The 21,632-nt window shown below is 43.5% G+C and overlaps 1 protein-coding gene across 4 annotated transcripts in view; it reads right to left on the bottom strand.

Annotated features, from left to right (window-relative positions):
* TAOK3 (TAO kinase 3) overlaps positions 1–21,632 on the bottom strand; it is a 591,636-nt gene that overhangs the window by 371,068 nt on the left and 198,936 nt on the right. For all 4 annotated transcript variants that reach the window (XM_082255475.1, XM_082255477.1, XM_082255478.1 and 1 more), the window contains exons 5-7: positions 20,338–20,439; positions 12,609–12,654; positions 6,706–6,802 (exon numbers count right to left, since the gene is read on the bottom strand). In XM_082255475.1, coding sequence (XP_082111601.1) covers positions 6,706–6,802; positions 12,609–12,654; positions 20,338–20,439 — 245 coding nt within the window. The remainder of the gene's footprint in view (positions 1–6,705; positions 6,803–12,608; positions 12,655–20,337; positions 20,440–21,632) is intronic.

Below are 21,632 nucleotides of genomic sequence, written 5' to 3'. Positions count from 1 at the left end.
TATATAAATAAATAATTTGCCGCTGGGTACATCATCACAAGTCTGGGTGCATTACTTCATCTGCATCTCTAAAACTATATGGCTGCAAGTACGGCCTCTTGCACACTGCAGCTTGAAAAAGCCCAGTACAGCTTTTATTTTTTACTGAGCTAAAATACTGCTTATTAATTGTAATGTGCCTATGCACACAGACACGTAAGCAAGCGCCGTGCATTCTTCAGTAAGAAAAAAATAAAAAAAAAATAAAATAGAAAAATCTGCTTTTTTGGTCAGTTAATTACACCTCATGCATGCAAATACGCACAAATGTGCACAAACGCCCATTTGTATATTGTGCAGGAATAGAACGCGAGAATAAGTTTTCACGCATTTGCACGAAATTGCGCATAAATAAGAGCAAATACATTTAAAAACAAGAAAAAAAATCTGAAAAGGTAGATGCTCAAACAGGAGTATCATGTGCAAGAGACCGAATAAGGTTTCAGACACATTTATAAACTTCCTGGGTGATAATAAATTCCCTTAAAGCCCAGTAACACAATTGTTCACTTCTAGACTGCTGCTCAAATAATTAGAAATGATTGTAATGTGTCAGTTTCTATACAACTAGAAGCCCCCATTTATAGACCAGGAAAAGAACTTCCATCTCCTCCAGTTAAAGAGGTTGTAAACTCACCTTAAAGTCTTTAACCTATAGGTAAGCCTATATTAAGGCTTACCTATAGGTGCTATAAATATCTCCTAAACTTGCACCGTTTAGGAGATATTTACATTGCATGCAGCCGATGACGTCATCGGCGCATGGGCTCTGAAGAGCCCTATGCCATGAACGGCGGCTCCCGCGCGAATGAGCGGGAGTGATGTAATCGGATGGCCGGAGGACACGAACGAGGAAGCAGGACGGCCGGACATGTCGGCCGCCCTGTCGCTGAGCGGGCAGCACTGCGGGGGCTTCGTTTTAAGGTATTTCATAATGAGCTAGTATGCGATGCATACTAGCTCATTATGCCTTTGTCTTTACAGGTTTTTTTTTCTCATTTTCTTCTCTTTAAGAAAGGATAGAAGTACACTGCTCAACAAATTAAAGGAACACTTTTTAATCAGAGTATAGCATCAAGTCAGTTAAACTCCTGGGATATTGATCTGGTCAGTTAAGTAGCAGGGGGGTGGTAAATCAGTTTAAACTCCTTTGGTGTTAATTAAATTAACAGGTCCACAAGTGCCAGTGCATTAAAGTCCATAAGTGCCATTACATCACTCTGTTGTCCCTGCTTTATGCGCTTCGCCCCTCCCACTGGGCATCGTCAGAAGCAGAAGACGCTCAGTACGAGGAGAGAAACGAGTAAAGAGTGACGTCATATCCAGTGGTTGGAACGCACGCCAAGGCGGCGGTCACACCTATCCATGCTTGGAATTGCTTTTAAATTCGTAAGTGTACTTGCCTTTTAACTTTCAATAAATAAGACAATATTACGCTATGGAAATCTCTCTCGTTTTATAATACATCCTTGCTGACAGCGTTGTGTTCGAAGAAGGAGGGGAGTTATATCCATACATTTTGCTTTAGGAAGCATTATATGCTGGCTTGAATCATACTGTTGGTAAGTGGGGATTTCAGGAGGGGAGCATGCAGTGGCACTCTGTCAGTGCCTAATGATTTCTTCTGGCGAGTTCACTTTTATGGCACTTATGGACCTTATTTAATGCACTGGCATTTTTTATTCAGCACGGTTTATGCAATACTTATTATACGTTATTTATATGTGGATACCTGGACCCTATAGAGGTTGCACAGGCAGTCCAACTCCTCCAGGATGGCACATCAATACGTGATACCAGAAGGTTTGCGGTGTCTCCCAGCACAGTCTAAAGAGCATGGAGCAGATTCCAAGAGACAGGCAGTTACTCTAGGAGAGTTAGACAGGGCTATAGAAGGTCCCATCAGCAGGACCGGTATCTGCTCCTTTTGTGCAAGGAGGAACAGGGTGAGCACTGCCAGAGCTATACAAAATGATCACCAGCAGGCCACTGGTGTGAATGTCTCTGACCAAACAATCAGAAACCGACTTCATGAGGATGGCCTGAGGGCTCAATGTCCTCTAGTGGGCCCTGTGCTCACTGCCCGGCAACATTGAGCTTGACTGGCATTTGCCACTGAACACCTGAATTGGCAGGTCCACCACTGGCACCTTGTGCTTTTCTAAGATAAAAGCAGGTTCACCCTGAGCACATGACAACGTGAAAGGGTCTGGGGAAGCCATGGAGAATGTTACACTGCCTGTAACATCCTTCACCATGACCGGTTTGGTGGTGGGTCAGTGATAGTCTGGGATGGCATATCCATGGAGGGACAAACAGACCTCCACAGGCTAGTCAATGGCACCCTGACTGCCATTAGGTATTAGGATGAAATCCTTGGACCCATTGATGGTCCGACAATGGTTGCAGTGGGTCCCGGGTTCCTCCTGGTGCACGACAATGCCCAGCATCAAGTGGCAAGAGTATACAGTCAGTCCCTGGAGGATGAAGGAATTGATACCATTGAAATTAAAATCCAATAGAAAACCTCTAGGACATTATGTTTCAGTCCATCTGAAGTGGTTAGGTTGCACCTCAGTCTGTTCATGAGCTCAGTGATACCCTGGTTCAGATCCGAGGAGGAAATACCCCAGGACATCTCATCAGGAAGTTGAAGTTGTCAGGCATGCAAACAAGCACTGAGTACCATTTTGAGTTGCTGCAATGAACTTTCAGCAAAATGGACTAGCCTGCTGCATAATTTTTTCACTTTGATATTCAGGGTGTCTTTGAATTCAACCCTCTTTAGGTTGATACATTTCATTTCCATCAAATGATGTGGCATCCTTTAAAGTCCGTATCAGTATAGGTATTTACCCCATTGAGATCTGATGTGTTTTCAAAGTGTTCATTTAATGTTTTGGAGCAGTGTACAAAGCAACCTCTATTTGCAATCAATCAATTACTGAGAAAGTTTTTATAAGTCCTGATAAATTCTGGGGTGGACAGTACTCACCAAATAACACTGAACTCCAGTGAAGTGGATTAATGCATTACACAACTGCCATGACAGAATTCTATTGTGACATCCTTTGCAAGCCAGATAAGCTAACAAAAATGCCCAGTCCCTCCCAGAACATGACCTTAATTGTTTGGTCACTCCCTGAGCCAACAATTGGAGCCAGCCACTCACCCAAACAGGGGGGAAAGGTTTTGCCCCCTGGTGAAATGCTGTTCATTCACTCCATGGGACAAGAGAGATGACCTTGTGTTTCTGTTCATCTCTTCAGCTCTCCAGAAAGAGAACCAGTATACATACTGTTTAGGGGTGCATTTCACACTATTTCACATTAGAATGTTCAGGAATTACACAGTATATACTCCGATAAGCTCTTTAAAAACCACAGGAGGTCAGCAAGCCACTCATTATGTTTTACTCAACAAGGAAACGTTGTATTCGTAGGACACCACAGTTTGCGCAAGAGTAAGGAACAGAAGATTTTTATTTTTTATAGACAGCTGTAGTACAGATGGCAGATGTTCTCGCCAAGCATTTGAGAATTACAGAGTGGTGGTGATTTTTAAAGATTAACATTATCGTATGCGACCCTGCGAGACGTTTAACTTGCGGGCCAGCCTATCTCCGTGAGGCTATGTCGCGACTGACCTAGCGCGTAGCTGTGGTTTGCACGCACTCACTGGCTGGTGGGGGACCACTGGATCTAGATTATCCAGCCCGTCACCCAGCCCAGCAGTTGATTGTAGATCTCCTGAGAGAAAACAAAAGGGATGTAAGGAAGGAGAAAATTGCTAGGACCAGAGTTCCCAGCCGGGAGCCTAGGTCCTTACTCCTGATCAGAAAGATTAAAACGGATTACCTAGAGCAGAGAGAGGGGTTATATAACAGATGAGGACGGCCCATAGATATAGCCAGGTATTTTTTTGTTGTGCCTAGTCCTACTCCTGGAGGAGGCAATATAACCCACTAGTTATGATTTATGGAGCGCTGTGTCCGTCGATTAACGAAAGAGAAATCAATGTTTGGTGTGAATTCTCTGTGTCTTCAAATAGCAAGCATCAGCTCTTCCACTTGCACACTTTGTACACTTGTACAAAGTCATGGATTTTGTAGGATTAAAGTCAGGTGTATGATTAACCAATCCCAGACCACCTCATAGCAGATATACCGCTGCACGGTGGCTGTTCTGTGGCGAATCACACACGTATATATATATATATATATATATATATATATATATATATATATATATTACACACACACATACATACATACATATATATATATATATATATATACACACACATACATACATACACACATATATATATATATATATATATATATATATACACACATATACATACACACACACACGCGATTCTGCACTTTTGCCTAGGGGGCACGCACCGCTTCTGCTGTGATTAGAAACAGCAGATGCCCGTTGGCACCTGCTAATAGGCAAGGAGAGACAGAGGATGGAGCTCTGCCAATATAAACAAGGCAGAGCTCTGTCCTGTCAGCAGGGATGTGATGGATTTTCCCTCACATCCCTTAGTAAAAGCAGCACACATAGTACACATGAAGACTGGTTAGGCACACATTTAACCCTTTTATCGCCCTACAGGTTTAACCCCTTTCCAGCCAGTGTCATTAGTACAGTGACAGTGCATATTTTTAGCAGTAATTACTGTATTAGTTTCGCTGGTTCCCACAAAGTGTCAAAAGTGTCAGTTAGTGTCCGATTGCTCCGCCGCAGTCCCACTATAAGTCGCTGGTCGCCGCCATTACTATTATAAAAAATTTCCAGTACAGGCAGTCCCTGGGTTACAAACATCCAACTTACAAACTACTCCTACTTACAAACAGGAAGTGAGAGGAAATCTCCCCCTAGGAAGGGAAATTCACTCCTGTAAGAGTTATCATGGAAAAAGGTGTCTCTACTGAAGCTTTATTACCAATCCTTGTTTCCAATACAACCCAAAATATTCAAAATCCAATTTTTTATAGGGACAGAAAGTGAGGTGAAATCATCTGAACAAGGGTGCAGACAGCAAAAAAAATGTTATAAGGGTGTTAGCTCTTCCCTATGCTATCTAAAAAAAGTAAAGATTTTTTTGGCTGGAGCTAAACTTAAAAAATGTACTTTTTCTGACTTGCATACAAATATAACTTCGGAACAAACCTACAGACCCTCTCTTGTTAGTCCCCTGCCTGCATATATCCCATAGTTCGTAGACGCTATAACTTTTGCGCAAACCAATCAATATACGCTTATTGAGATTTTGATTTGCCAAAAATATAAAGCAGAAAACATTTGAATAAATTTATGAAGAAATTTTTTTTTTTTTAATTTTTACTGGAAAGGTTTTTTTTTTAGCATTAAGTAAAAAATATTTTTTTTTTCAACATTGTCGGCCTTTTTTTGTTTATAGCACAAAAATAAAAATAAAATAAAACATTGGTGAATAAATCCCACCAAAAGAAAGCTCTATTTGTGGGGACCCCCCCCCCCCCCCCACAAATTTAACCACTTGTCTACAGGGCACTCAAACCCCCCTCCTGCCCAGGCCAGTTCTCAGCTTTCAGTGCTGACGCACTTTGAATGAAAATTGTGCGGCCATGCAGCACTGTACCCAAATGAGATTTTTATAATTTTTTCAAAGAAATAGAGCTTTTTTTTTGGTGGTTTTTATTTTTTGCTGAACAAACAAAAAAAGACAGAAAATTAAAAAAAAAAAAAACAGTTTATAGTTTGTTATAAAATTTTGCAAACAGGTAGTTTTTATCCTTCATTGATGTGCGCTGATGAGGCAGCACTGATGGGCCCTGATAGGCTGCACTGGTGGGCATTGATAGGCGACAGTGATGAACACTGATAAGGCGGCACTCGTAAGGCAGCACTGATGGGTGGCACTTATGGCTGGCACCAATAGGCACTGATATGAAGGGCAATGGTAGGTGGTGCTGAAGGGCACTAATAGGCAGCACTCATGGGCACTGATGGGAACTAATAGGTGGCACTGGTAGAGGATACTTATAATGGGGCACTGATGGGCACCGATAGGTGGCACTGGTGAGCACTGATAGTTGCCGCTGGTGGACACTGGTAGGTGGCACAAGTGGGCACTGGCAGATGGCACTGGTGGGCACAATTTGCCCTCTCCTCTTCGGGACTGATGTCCCTCTGACAGCAGCCGGCAATCGCATTTTTTCTGATCACATAGTAAGGGGGTGTGATCAGACGAGTCTCATGGACTCGCAGATTACTGAGCGAGCTGGGCGTGCCCGCAGGGAGTACGCCCTCCCGGCAATTAAGGTCCATGCTGTAGCCTTCTTTCGGCTATAGCGCAGGCGGCAAGTAGTTAATTTGGGTAGTGTTGCTCGACAGTGCAGTTGTCCATTACAATAATGCAGAAAATGGCCTGGTCATAAAGGGGGGTAAATATTCTGGCGGTCAAGAGGTTAACCAATTCTATCAAGTAGGGGCTAATGATCATCAATTTCATATGTAGGTTGAAACACATTATTAACTTAAACAGAAACAGCTATGTAGGTAGCTTAAACCTGAGTTAGGAACGGCCAAACTCCGCTACTAAGGTGAGGTTGTGGAAGATTTTTATGTCACAGGCAATACACAATGGCAAGACTAAGCAGATCCAACTCACCTGTGAATCATATTGTGAAAATGCAGGTAGGCCAGCCCCTGCAAGGCACCGTGAGTAATGGCAGCTATTTCCACTTCCTGAAGTGGCTTCTTGTGAACTGCAAGGAAGAACAATTTAGGAAAAGAATGAATAAGGGACAATATCTGCATGTGTGAGTGCACATTTCACAACAGAAAAAAATCATTCAAAAAATAATAATGTATATATGAAGGTGCCATCAAGGTTCACCAGAAGAAAAAGTAGGAGTTTTGTAAGTTATGTTGCATTTTTGATTGCTAGAAATGATTTTAGTGTATTTTCTTTTTTTTATATTTTCTTGATAAACATTTACACAAGTACCACAGGACCTATAATATCAGTAGCACCATCTCTTATTCTACCAGCTTATACTTTGTTTCGTAAAATCCTTTTCTCTGATGTTCACTGATGGACAAAGCTCGAAATCTTCTTGACCCTTGGGTTTATGCTGCCCCCTACAGGAGTAGGACACTTGGCGGAAAAAAAGTTTGACTACGCCTGTAGGGCAGTCCCAGGAGGTATATCGCACTTCCTGCTATAGCTCGTCAGTTATGTAACAAGCAGTGTCAGAAGAACATAAAACCCAACTCAATAGAGGGGCGGGTGCTGTGTCCGTCAGTGAACATCAGAGAAAAGGATTTTACGGTAACACAAAAATGTAGTTTGCGCTTTGGTTCACTGACGGATACAGCACCATATCCTCTTGACTCTTGGGACATCCCAAAGCAGTGTCAATATGAGGGGTGGGAAGAACAGAGCAAGGATCAAACTTCCCAAAGGCTAAACTTAGCCAACCAGGAAACAACTGGAGCTCACCTGACAAAAAAAAAAATACACCCTCAAAGAGGACTAATCCTCTCCAACAGCGGCCTGCGAAACCTTTCATTCAAAAGAAGCATCCACAGTTGCGAACACATCCACCTTAAAGAATTTTGTGAAAGTGTGCATGGACGACCAGGTAGCCCGCCTTGCAAACCTGCACAACCGAAGCCGGATGACGGAAAGGCCCAGGAGGCACTAAGCGCCCTCGTAGAATGCGCCTTAACAGGGAAAGGAGGATCCTGACCCTGAATGAAGGTAGGCCTTGACCACCGTCTCCCTGATCCATCTGGAAATGGTTGCAGCAGACACAACAAACCCCTTACAGGGACCATCCATAAGAACAAATAGAGAATCACCCTGATTGCCCAAACCACATCCAAAGAATGTAAGGCAATCTCTTTAGGATGCTTAGGTGTAGGACACAAGGAAGGCAATACAAAGTCTTCATTTAAATGGAAACCAGAGACAAAAACGGCAGAAACGACTGGCAGGGACGAAGCACCACTTTCTCTGTGAACCACCAGGTAAGATGAATGACAAGACAGCGCAGCCAACTCCGACACCCTGCTTGCGGAAGTAATAGCAGAGGAAATTCATGAATATTTTCAAAAGGAGGCTTTTGAAGTACCGACAGTACAAAATTGAAATCCCACAGAGGTACCAGGGATCTCGCTGGAGGAGCCAGATGGTGAACCCCCTGCACGATGGTGCCCAGAGCCAAATGTTGATCTACCCCTAGTTGTAGAAACTCCAGCAGAGGAAACACAGAAAAGGAACGGGGAGAAACTCCGAGACTCACACCAAGTAATGGCTATGATGAAGGCGTAAAGCTGAAAAGCGTCAGCATTTGTCATGTTGTCACCGCTATCCATGCTGGAAAAAAGAATTTTACTTGGAAGAAGCCTTTTCGTGTGCCGGCTTTATTCATATTACATTTGGTTTGGACGTTCAGCCCGAGCACCGACACTTAGCTCTTTATCCCCTCACAGTGCAGTGGAGCTAGGGTGAGTTGTTGTTCACACCAAGTAATGTATGCCCTCCAAACTCGATGATAAACCTTTCTGGAAGTATTTCCTAGCTTTCAACTGCATTGGAAACACCGACTCCGACAGCTCTCTGTCCTTCAGCACCTGGCTTTCAATAGCCATGCTGTTAAAGCCTGCGACCATAATGCATGATGGAAGATTGGTCCTTGAGACAGAAGATCCTCTCTGAGAGGAAGTTTCCAAGGAGCATCGGCTACCAGCCTTACTAGGCCTGCGTACGAAGACCGGTGAGGCCAGTCTGGTGCCACCAGAATGACTGGAATCCTTTCCACCTCAATTCTGCGTAGTGCATAGATCCAGTCTCGACAGAAGTTGTATTGGCGGAAATCAGACGATATTGACCCCAAGGAGCCACCAGGGTGTCTGCGGCATCAGCCAGAGGATCCTGAGACCTAACCGGAACCTCTGCACCTTCCTGTTGAGATGGGAGGCCAACAGGTCCACATCGGGATTCCCCCCACGGGAGACACAGCTGATGAAACACCTCCGGATGAAGAGACCATTCTCCCTTATCAAACGTCTGCCCACTGAGGTAGTCCGACTGCTAATTCTTTACCCCCAGGAATTTGCACAGTAGAGAGGGCCGAACATATTGTTCTGCCCACCTTGGGATGCCGGCTACTTCCCGGGCCGCCAGGGCACTTCTTGTGCCCCCTTGATGATTGACATATGCCACAGCCGTGGCATTGTCCGATTGTACCCAAACCAGGCACCCCTACAGACAATCCATCCACTGGGACAGACAAAGCCTGATCGTCCAAATCTCCAGAATGTTGATCGGCAGACTGGACTCCTCCCGAGTCCAAATTCCTTGGATACAGAGATGAAGGTGGAAAAAAAGAGGCTAGAAAAGTGTAATGGCGTCCTCCCAAAAAGCAATATATACAAACACAAAAAGTCCCACTGGGGTTTGAGCGAGGCATACACAAGAAAAGATGCAACAAAGTAACTAAAGTGAAAGAGAGTAAAATATTAGAATTTTATTTTAAGAAAATATTAAGAGAATGAGTAGAAACCATCACTCTGAACAATGTAAAAATAAATGACACAAGACAGGTAGAAGTTGTAATGCTAACAGTCTAAAGCAAATAAATTACAGTTCTCGTAAGTATACGAGCATACTGATATTCGTTCAATAAGACATCCAAACATGTTTCAAAATCTTGGATGATTTCTTCATCAGGGAAAGTATAATACAAGAATATTAGTCACATATAGGATCCATATATAAAGTATGTTACAAAACACATCCTATCTACACGTGAGTCATGCAAACAGATCAACCAGACTTACAATGCTGGAATGGGTCAATGGGAGTATGGACCGACTGTACTGTATGGAAGAGAGACTATATTGGGCGAATCAGGCAGTCAAGTAATCCCAAAAAAATGTGCCTTAAAGAAGGATGGTCAGAAAGGAAAGCAGGCTGGTGGTTGGCAATCATTTAAATAACTATATACAGTAACGGCACATATAAAAGGTGTTGAATCCAGATAATAATGAGAAAAGGAGTGCAGCTGAAGATCATCTCATCAGTTCACGGCATCCCCTCTTAAACAGCAGCCTGCAAAATTTTGCGACCAAAAGAAGAATCCGCAGATGCCAAAGTATCTACCTTCTAGAAAAGTGACCACCCTGCAAATCTGCGATATTGATGCCCGATGACGGAAGGCCCAGGAAGCACTCAGCGCCCGAGTACAATGCGCCACGACAGGGAATGGTGGAACCTGACCTTTAATGGAACAGGCCTGAGTCACTATCGGTCTGATCCACCTGGAGATGGTAGCCGAAGAAGTGGCCAGCCCTTTTCTTTGTCCGTCTGTAACCACAAAAAGAGTCCGACCTCCGAAAAGACTCAGCAGCTGCCAGATACACCTGAATCTCATGAACCACATCCAAGGTATGCAAAGCTAATTCCTTGGAATGAGCAAGCTTGGGACACAAGAAAGGCAACACAATGTCCTCATTCAAATGGAAGTCAGACAACTTTGGGCAGGAATGATGGACAGGAACGAAGAACCACTTTATCCCTATGGACCACTAAATAGGGACTGCGACAGGATAATGAATATTATGAAGATGATAATTGAATATTCTCAAATGGAGATTTCTGGAGAACCGAAAGCACTCAATTTAAATCCCACGGCGGCAAAAGAGACTGTACAGGTGGGGCCAAATATCGAACCCCCTGAATGAAGGTACGAACTAAAGAGTGTGTGGCCAATTGACTAACACCAAGAAATGTACACTTTCCACCTACAATGGTATATCTTCCTCTAAGACGACTTTCTCACCTTTACCATAGTAGGGATCACTGATCCAGACAGACCTCTATCCCTCAGTACCTGGCTTTAAAGAGCTAAACCATTAAAACCAGCGACTGTAAAGAGGGATGGTAGATCAGAAGAAGCCTAAGCCGAGGATGATACTGGCCTTACCGTGGCCCCTGCACGCCTGCGGCCTCTGCTAGAGGAACACTCATGATCTCACCACGAACCACAATATCCTCCTGTAGGGCTGAACCTGCTAAAGGAGCTGCATGTAACACTGTGCAAACAAAACTGTCTTGAAGGTGGATACCACCAGACTCAGAACCTGTATGAAAAATGGCAGAGCAAACTATCTGTGTGACAGCAGCCGGTGAATTACGGCCTGTGGTTCCTGAAGTTTGTCCAGAGGAAGGACCACCCTGGTCAGAATTAGAATCACACCTAGGTAAATCAATTCCCTGGACAGGGATAGGAGGGACCTTAGGTAGTTCGGACATCACCTGAATCTTTGCAGGAATTAAATCTGCACAAGGAGACTCCGGACCTGAAAAACCTGAAAAAGGACAAGCTTTGTCCCCCTTTCTGGGTACCCCCAAAAGAAGAATTTTGTGGATCCCTTGACACTCACGAGGGAGGACCACGAAAAACCAGCGAAGATGTCCCCCTACCCCAATAATGGGTGAGGGCAGACCTTCATGCTGAAGGGGTCTTGTCTGCGGGTCTAGAGAAGCTAACTCTAGACTTACCAGACCAAGGATGCTAGGAACCACCCGGGGAAGATTTTAAAGATTTATTTCTCTTATTCTCTGTCCCAGAAGCACAAAATAATTTTCTATGTGCTGAGGAGGGCCCCCATTTGCGACGAGGCTCCTTTCCATTTCCTAGACTGACAGGAAGGTACTCTTCCCCCCCCATGATACCCTTAATGATATCATCCAGGGTAGCCCCAAGCAGGCGATAGCCTTGAAAGGGCAGATCAATGAGAGCTTTATTAGAGGCTTGGTCTTGCAGACCAATTCTTAAGCCTCAGCATGCGCCTAATCACTACTGCTGAAACAGAAAGCACAGGAGCTGTATCCAAAGCTGCATCACAAACAAACTGCAGCCCGTGGACCAACTGGTCCGCTAAATCAACATAAGCAGTGGGGACCTGCTCACCCCCCCAGCCCCTGGTGCTAAAGCTTGGCCCATTCAGTTAGGGTCTGAGACACCAGGGCTGAGGCAAAGACATAAAGCCATAGTAAACATGCTGCGTGCCACAGCCTCCGCTCCCAAGGGTCTCTGCTGCATCCTCTGCCCTTGGACTCCCACTAGACTCCAGGTCCAGACAGGGAGGACAGGGAGTGGGGAAATCCCATCTCACTGACTCCAGACTAGACAGATTAAAAAGGATTACCTAGAGCAGAGAGGAGGTTATATACCAAGCAGAGGACAGCCCATGGGTATAGCCATGTGTTTTTTGTTCTGCCTAGTCCTACTCCTGGAGGAGGTAACATAACCCAGTAGTTAGAAATTATGGAGCGCTGTTTTAACCGATGAACAAAAGAAAAAACAATGTTGATTAAACAAAGTAAATGCTATGGTATATGAGACTGAGGCTCACACATAACTATTATCTTTGTAGTCAGTGCTAGATTGTAATTAATATAAAGTGTATTACTGAATATATTTATCCAATTCTTGATACATTTCACTATAACCCACTTGATCTAGATGCTTCACAATAGTCAAGTAACTCTTTGCTTACCTTCTAACAAATCTGAAGCAGATCCCAGGCAGTATTCCATTACCAACTACAAGAAAGCAGAACATGTGTTAAAGCAGGCCTTGTTTATAACATACTGTAAAAAGAAACTATTGCCCCTGCGCTGAAGAAGTTGCTGTGCGGGTGAGTGAAAACATGCGTCTCCACTGGTTCAGCCGCCACATCGGCTGTGCTGCCACTCCCAACAGGTCAGGGAAAACCGAAGTGGAACTCAAAAAAGAAAAAAAAAAAAAAACAGAGGGCACACCAGCCTAGCGCATTACCTTTGCGACAATTTATCTTTTAAGAATGTATACACATCATCCTCACAAACAGGATGAAATTTATATGCAGGTAGCTGGTCTTTATAGAATAAAAAAAAACATGTGATCTCTATTACAAGCCCCTCCCACAATGGGCAGGCTGATGAGATAAAGTCATACGAGCAGGTAAACAAAAAATGTATATATTTACAAGCAAACATACACACCACTGTCACATGGACCACTGTCAGAACAACCCATATGGCATTCGCTTTACCCATGTTTTAGATAATATTTCTTTAATATTTCTAGATCTAGAGCTGAGGTCGGAGTTAGATGGGTCCATTCTTTCTAAGACACATTTTAAAGCCCAACGCAGGTAATTTAAACCTGCCAACAGTAATCACTACCCGTGTTGGATTAAAAATGTACCTTTTAGGCAATTCTGTAGACTTAAGTCTACTTGCACTCTCAAACGTGGCTGCATGGAACAGGGTATTACCATTAAAAGGAAATTCAAGGATAAGGGCTACCTGGATACCCACATAGAAGAGGCATATAACAAATACCTGCTTCTATATGAGAGTTTGAATACCCACAATAACACTCACATTAACAAAGATCCAGAGAGTGGTCAGGTCCCTAGGAAGTATGGAACACAACAGGTCAATTTTTGTACCCGGTTTAACAACAAGGCCTGGAAAATGCAGCGAATTTTCCATAACCACAGGGATATCCTCAAAAAGGATCCAATCCTAGGCAGTCAGATTCCAGATAAGCCAAGCTTCATCTATAGAAAGCCCCGGGACCTGAGAAGTATAGTTGCTCCCAGTAGAATACAGAAAACTCTAAAAAAAAAACAGCCAATTAGACCAGCGGTGTTCATTTTTTGACCAGAAGGGCAGCTACAAGTGTGGAGTTAGAAACTTGCAGCTTTATGTGTCATGGTAAGCATGATGTTCTAGGAATGGATGGCAAAATACACAGCCATTCATTAATTGTGGGACCTCATTTGTAATATATGGCATTTTATTGTACCTCGGCCAGACATCACGTCCTCTCAGGGTTCACATTGGCAAACATGAATGCAGTATTAATGGGAGAGACCAATATTCTGTCCCCCTGCATTTCAAAGAAAAACATAAAGAGGATCCCACAGGTATGAGAATTTTTGGTATTGAAGCGATTACTGACGAACTAGACAGGGGCAGGAGATATCAGAAACTGTGTAAAAGAAAACGCTTTTGAATCTTCACCCTTGGCAGTCTGACGCCAAAAGGATTGAACGAGGGTTTAGAAGTACACAATCTAGTAAATTAGCTTTGGGTTTCCAGGTATTCTTTTATGCCCATGACTAAACTAAAATATAATAAAATATCATATCAGTGATACTGTATATATTTTTAGGACTTACCGTATGTTTTTTTTATATTTTGGATATACTTCACTGTATAGTTTTAACATTTATGCTTTGACACCTCTAAATAGGTGGTTGGTCTTTCCCAGCAAGCATTAAGCACTGAATGAGATATATATATATATATATATATATATATATATATATAATAATGGTAATAATATTATACGGATTTCTAAATACACTTCTAGTACTTCCAATGTTTCTTCCCGTCACAGCACAACAGGTATCTAGTGAATTTTGGGCAATGGCATATTTCTCTTCATCTATTGTTCTGTGTGTTTGTCTCACCCCTATTACAGATGCCCAGGCTAGATGTGTTGCGGTGCCGCAGCTGGTCTGTTCATAGTAACACCAATTACTACTTCTGGATGCCTTCAGGGTCTGCGGGGGGGGGGGGGGGTTGGGGCAGAGGTGACTTTGCAGTTCACAGCGACCGGCGTTTCTGGCTTCCTGCTTCCTTGTAGATGGGGGATAACGCAACTGGGCGTCACCGGAAGGGACGTTCGTGTGTTATCAGGCCGGCACCTGCAACGCATAACGCGGCCATACTCTCGGTTTCTGGCCGGCGTTCGTTCCACAGACCACCTGTCAGACTTTCACCATCTTTGCAGCATTATGATTGTTGCTTGAGCTCTTGCACTATGCAATTACAGACTGGCTCCACATGCATCCCAGTCTATTGGACACCTTAGATGACGAATGTATAGTAATTACTTGATGATGATTAACATTCCATCCCACCTGCTTTTATTGAAATTTGTAGGTCTGTAGCCAAAATACTTACCTTTTTTCAAATTGTGCTTCTTAATTTTGGGAAAAATATATGTGTATATACATTATTATATATTTTTTTTAGATACAATATGTCTCTCCTACATAATGCAAGGCCTATTGCAGGGGATTTACATACAGTACATACACACACACACACACACACACACACACACACACATTATATTATATATACGAACAAACACATACATATACATTATTGTTTACTTACTCATATGACTTTAACTCATCAGCCCGCCCATTGTGGAAGGGGCTTTTAATAGAGGTCACATGCTTTTTTGATTATATAAAGACCAGCTGCCTGCATTCCAAATCCAGCTCTAAAGAAGAGGGGACACCCCTCGAAACACGTCAGATTTTTTTGGATGTTTCCATTCCACAACTGTCACTAACCAGCAAACCATGCTGAGTGGAGTGTCTGGTGGACTTTAATATATATAATTTCGCTTGACATCTCATCCTGTTTGTGAGTATGACGTGTATACATTTTTTAAAAAAACTTGTCTCAAAGGTAACGAGCTAGGCTGGTGCGCCCTCTTTTCTTTTTAGAGTAATAACATACTGTACATATGTAAAGAGGACTCTGCTCATATGTATGGCTGCAGTGATAAGTTCAGAGTCTCACTGTTTGTAACTACATGTCTGTACAGATGCCACACTTCTTCCGTTTCAGATCTACTTAAGAGTGGATATATTGTTACAGAGAGAACTTTTTTTTAATTTAAAATTGAAATTATGAATAGCTGAGGTGGGGTCCACCTGCTTGTTTGAAGGACACAGTTATTAAAGTGGTATTAAACCCAAAACCACAATTGTAATATATTGCAGCTTACCAATCATTAGATGTGGTGGCTGCATTTGTTTTTTTTTTTGTTTTTTTTAGTCTTTTCACCTTCAGTTTTCACCTCATGTTCTAGCCAGTAACGCATCTCCTGTATTAGAGTGCAACAAGGTACAACCAGCCGGTTAGCTTTTTCATGTGATTATTGCCAGGGGCTACAGCCGCTAGCAATAATCACTCTATTTTCTCAGCTGGGAGAATACAATAACTCCGTGGGAGGGCTTCCCCTGTCAAAACATGTTTTACATTAATAAAAGCGGACCATTGTATTCACTTCTGCGAGTGTGAAAGAGAAAAGTTTATTATTAAAAAAAAAAAAAAAAAAGATAGATTTTTTTTTACGGTATAATCCTTTTCGATGATATTTATGGACACAGCTCCAGATCTTCTTTGACCCTTGGTTATGCTGTTCTTCATAGGAGTAGGACTAGGCGGAAACAAAACTTGACTACGCCAGTAGGGCAGTCCTAGGGGGTATACTTTATACTTCTCACTTCCTGCTATAGGAATTCAGTTTGTAACAAGCAGTGCCAGAATACATATCCCAACTCAACTCAGGGGTGGGTGCTGTGTCCATCAATGATCATCAGAGAAAAGGATTTTCTGCTAAGACAAAAATCCAGTTTTCTCTATCGTCCATTGACAGACACAGCTCTTATACCATTGGGTGACGGACACAGCTCCATATCTTCTTTGACCCTTGGGACGTCCCAAAGCAGTGTCAACATGAGGAGTGGGAAAAACACAGCAATGCACATAATTCCCAAAGAGGGCAAAACATAGCCAAACAGGAGCTCAACCAGGAACAACTGGAGCTCACCAACCAGAAAGAATACACCCTCAAGGAGGCAGGAACCTCTCTAACAGCAGCCTGCAAAACTTTTGGGCCAAACGCAGCATCCGCAGATGCGAGTACATTCACCTTGTAAAACTTGGTGAATGTATGCACAGACAACCATGTGGCCGCCTTGCACACCTGAACCACCGACGCCAGATGATGAAAGGCCCAGGAGGCACCAAGCACCCTTGTAGAATGTGCCCTAACAGGGAAAGGAGGAGCCAGGTGGCGAACCCCTAGACAAAAGTGTGAACCAAAGAATTTGCAGCCAAAAAAATGCATATCTACACCTTGTTGTAGAAACTCTAGCAGACGGGTCACCGAAAAGACGAAAAACCCCCAAGAAATGTACATTCTCCAAACCCTATGATAAATCTTCCTAGAAGTAGATTTTCTAGCTTTAACAGAGTAGGAATCAAGGAGTCTGACAACCCTCTATCCTTCTGTACCTGGCTTTCAATAGCCAAGCCTTTAAAGCCAGCGACTGTAAAGCAGGATGGAAGATCGGACCTTGAGATAAAAGATCTTCTCTGAGAGGGAATCGCCAAGGAACATCGGCTACCAGCCTCACAAGTCCTGCGTGCCAAGACCGGCGAGGCCAGTCTGGAGCCGCCAGAATTACTGGAATCCCTTCTGCCTCGATTCTGTGCAAAAGCCTTGGCAGAAGCTGTAGTGGAGAAAAAGCGTAAATCAGACGATACTGACCCCAAGGGGCCACCAGAGTGGGGGCGGCCAAAGGATCCCGAGATCTTGCCACAAACCTCTGAACCTTCCGGTTGAGATGAGGCACCAACAGGTCCACATGTGAGTTCCCCCACCGGAGACACGGTTGTTGGAAGAGACCATTCACCCGGACTCAGTGACTGCGGACTGATTTTCTTGCCGCTAGAGCACTTTTGACACCCCCTTCATGATTGCTATATGGCACAGCCGTAGCATTGTCCGACTGAATTCTTACCGGACACCCCTGTAGAAAGATCTGTCCACGGGGACAGGCAAAGCCTGATCACCCGTATCTCCAGGATATTGATCGGCAGACCGGACTCTTAAGAGTCCTGACCCCTTGAGCAGAGTCCGTGCTCAAGACCCCTCCTCACCCGGACAGGCTGGCGCCCATAGTAACCACTGTCCAGTACAGGGGGAGAAAGGACTTCCCTTGTCGAGGCACCTGGGAACGGAGCCACCAAAGCAAGGATCCCCTTGCACGCCGGCTCAACAGGATCAGATTGTCTAGAGATTGGGGATTCTTGTCCCATTTGGCAAGAATTTCCTTTTGCAGAGGTCTGGTATGGAACTGCGCAAACGGAACTGCCTTGAAGGTACATACTATCAAACCCAGCACTTGCATGCAAGTCCTGAGAGACGACAGACAGTTGGGACAACAGGAGCTGAATCGCATGCTGCAACTTCAAACGTTGGAAGAAACACCCTGGCTGAGGCTGAATCCAAAGTCAGGCCCAGGTAGTCCATTGTTGGTGGACGGAATCAGAGTTGATTTCTGAAAATTCAGTGTCCAGTCGAACTCTTGCGTTCACACAGTTCACACAGTGATGTCCAGAACATCTTTTAAGACAGACTCTGCTCGCAGAAGGAGATCCTCCAGGTACCCTAGTACCGCAAGCCCCCTCTGCCTAAGCAAGGCTAGCACCGGGGCCAACACTTTTGTGAACACCCGAGGAGCTGAGGCAAGACCAAAGGGTACCTTGAATTGATAATGTTCCTCTCCCACAGCAAAATAAAGAAAATGCTGATGCCCTACATATATTGGGATATAAAAGGTAAGTGTCCTTGATATTGAGAAAGGCCAGAAAATCCCCTCGATGAAGGGATGCCACCACCGTGCAAATTGACTCCATCTGAAATTTCTGAACCCGCACAAAGCGATTCAGGGCCTTGAGATCCAAGATCGGACGGATCTTGCCTTCCTTCCTGGGAACAGTAAATAGATTTGAATAAAATCCCTGAAAACGTTCCAACTCTGGAACGGGACAATTACTCCCTGTGGTAGCAGATCCTGCACCGCCCCGTAAAGGCCCTGCAGTCGATCCAGGGACAGGCGCAAGTTGGAAGGAATAAACCTTGCCGGAGGCAAGGATCGAAACTCAATCTTTTAACCAAACCGAATCAACTCGTTGATCCATTTGTCTTGAATGAGAGAGGTCCACAGGTTTGGAAACAAGCGAAGATGTCCCCCCATCCCAGGTACCAGTGAGGGCGCCCCTTCAGGCAGAGGAGGGCTTGTCTGCGGAACTAGCGGAACCCGCTTTTGACTTACCAGCCCAGGGCCTCTTGGACCCCCACAAAGTGACAGGTGGCCTTTTGCCCATTGTCCTGCGAGCACGCAGGACGAAAGGGCCGCTTGGGAGCCGAGAAGAAAGGACCACGTTTACGACAGGGCTATTTGCTCTTGGCAACCTCTGGAAGCAGAGTACGCTTACCTCCTGTAAGACCTTGATTGATCTCTTCCATAATAGCACCGAACAGTCTCCTGAAAACGTCAGTATCTTTTTGGAAGCCTGGTCAGCCAACCAGTACTTCAACCAAATCATAAGGAGGAGGATCACCACCGTCACACATACTGTGCCAGCCAAAAGGGACCGCATCCAAGGATGCATCACAGAAATTCTGGATCCTGGTAGAGGGTATTTACCTTGTCCCCGGGATACCGCGATGTGTCCCTGCAACATACGGTGGCCGGATCTTCTGCCCGATGATGTGAGCCCCAGCTTCCATCTCCTGCGACGTGACGCTCACAGGGGGGTGGAACCGGTGGCAAATTCAAATAGTATAACACACGAACACAATGATATATTGTAATCCTATTGGATTACATTACAAAATAAAATAAATTGACATTAGTTTGCCCCCCAGTGCCCTTTCCTGCAGTTTTACTGTACATATATATATATATATATATATATATATATATACACACACACACATACATATATATATATATATATATACACATACATACACATATACATACACACTTTAACCTATTTATAGTTATTTATTATATTATAATTTATGATTTTGTGTTTCAAACTTTATCATACCCGAGATGTTATAAAGAAGAATGTACAGTAAAAAAAAAATCATATGTAAATAGTTGGTTTGCGCTGCTCGTCCTTAAGAATTACTAGCAAAATAATGGTACCGCTTTCAGCACCTAAAATCGGAAACAATCATACTGCCAGGGAGGTTAAGGAATAAAAGTAAAAAAAAAAAAACTGCTAGATTACATACTGATGTGCAAACATGGCAGAAGGTGAAAATGCATCAGATTAATCTCTACCAAGCAGTCACAGAGGTAGGAATGAGAATCTCCTCATTGCAGACTATTACTAAATGAAGTAAGGAGTTTTGCATATGCTTTGTGAATGTGGAAATCCCTTTATTCTCAAACTGGCAGATGAAAATGTGGCTATTGTAGCCAAAGAGAACCTTTTAGGAATGAGCCTGTACATTTCAATTTGAGAAAGGAATAATAGTTATTGCCAAAACAACATATATTAAAGATACACAGATACCCATACACATTTTCTATTACCAGTGAACAATGCTGCTTTACTTACCCAAGCAGTATGTTCTTTCAAGTAGCACCCTTTGTACTCTATTGTGTTGGGATGTTTCAGCTGTTGAAGAAATTTCACTTCCTTGACTATATCCTGCCATTTCTGTTTAAAAACAAGACAAGAAATAACAGTAATTTAATTTACCCTTAAAGCCCAACTAAAGCCAACACAGGTACAGACAACAATTGGGTCTTTTGGCTTTAAAGTGATATTAAAGTGGTTGTAGAGGCTGAAGGCATTATATGCACAATTCTACGTGTTGACACACAGAGCTGGCTTGGAAGCAAGCCTGCACAAATGCCCCCATAGCAGGCCGTTAGCTTTGGGGGCACTCAGCGTGGAGAAAGGAGCAAGAAATGCCGACGGGGGACAAGAAGACGGGGGGCTGCTCTGTGCAAAAGCATTGCACTAAGTATGACGTCTGTTATTTTTTTAAAAAACTGATTTCCAAGCCTTTATAATAATTTTACATGATTTTTTTAAAAGATGTGCAGCAGCGGATTTAATCATTAAGAATGCAGCTGCTTTTTTTTTTTTTTTTTTTTTTTAATGTTGTCTTTGTTCCAGTTGAAGCTACTTCCATGACTATTGCCCCAGGTTTCCTGTTTTTTACTTGCAGTATTCTGTTAAGCTATTCTTGCATGCAGGGACTAGGGTTTTGTCTTCCTACAGTGTGCATCAACAGAAACACACAACCTTATAACACTGTTAAGCCTCTATAGTGTGTACTTGTCTCAGTCCAGGGCACCAAGTGCTATTTCTGTCTGAAGCCTTGTACCTCTATGAGCATGAGTCACTTCTGACAAGTTTTCCTGACACCAAAAGAAAAAAGGTGAAAGATAGGGAGCATAAGCACAGTCTAATAGCCTCAGCATGGTTACTTTGTGCTGTGCGAAGGGGTGTGTGTCTCTCCAACCAGCTCTCACTGGGTTCTACAAAGTGTATATTCAGCTCCCTGCCCCCTGCTTTGTGAAAGCTCATATTAAGAGTGCTGCAGATAAAAAGGTGCAACTCATGTAGAAGGATTTGTTTAATCTCTGTGTATCACCTGAGCCTAATCACTTCGCTGGGTTCAGTTCAGTTCAGGAAAGCAGCACTGAGGAAGCAGGAGCCAGCAGCATTGAAAGCTGCAAACTGGAATTGCTGGGCTAACAATTTTTTCAAATAGTTTACTGATAAATGTTAATTCTATTTTGTTCAATGTGGTAAACTGAAAAACACTGAGGATTTATTACAATTTAATATTACTCTAAACACACTTCACTACAGACAGTTCGGTTCTTACGGTATCTACA

Source organism: Pelophylax lessonae, assembly GCF_965119305.1.
Source record: "Pelophylax lessonae genome assembly, chromosome: 1".
NCBI classification, from domain to species: domain Eukaryota; kingdom Metazoa; phylum Chordata; class Amphibia; order Anura; family Ranidae; genus Pelophylax; species Pelophylax lessonae.
This window is presented reverse-complemented; position numbering and strand designations above follow the sequence as displayed.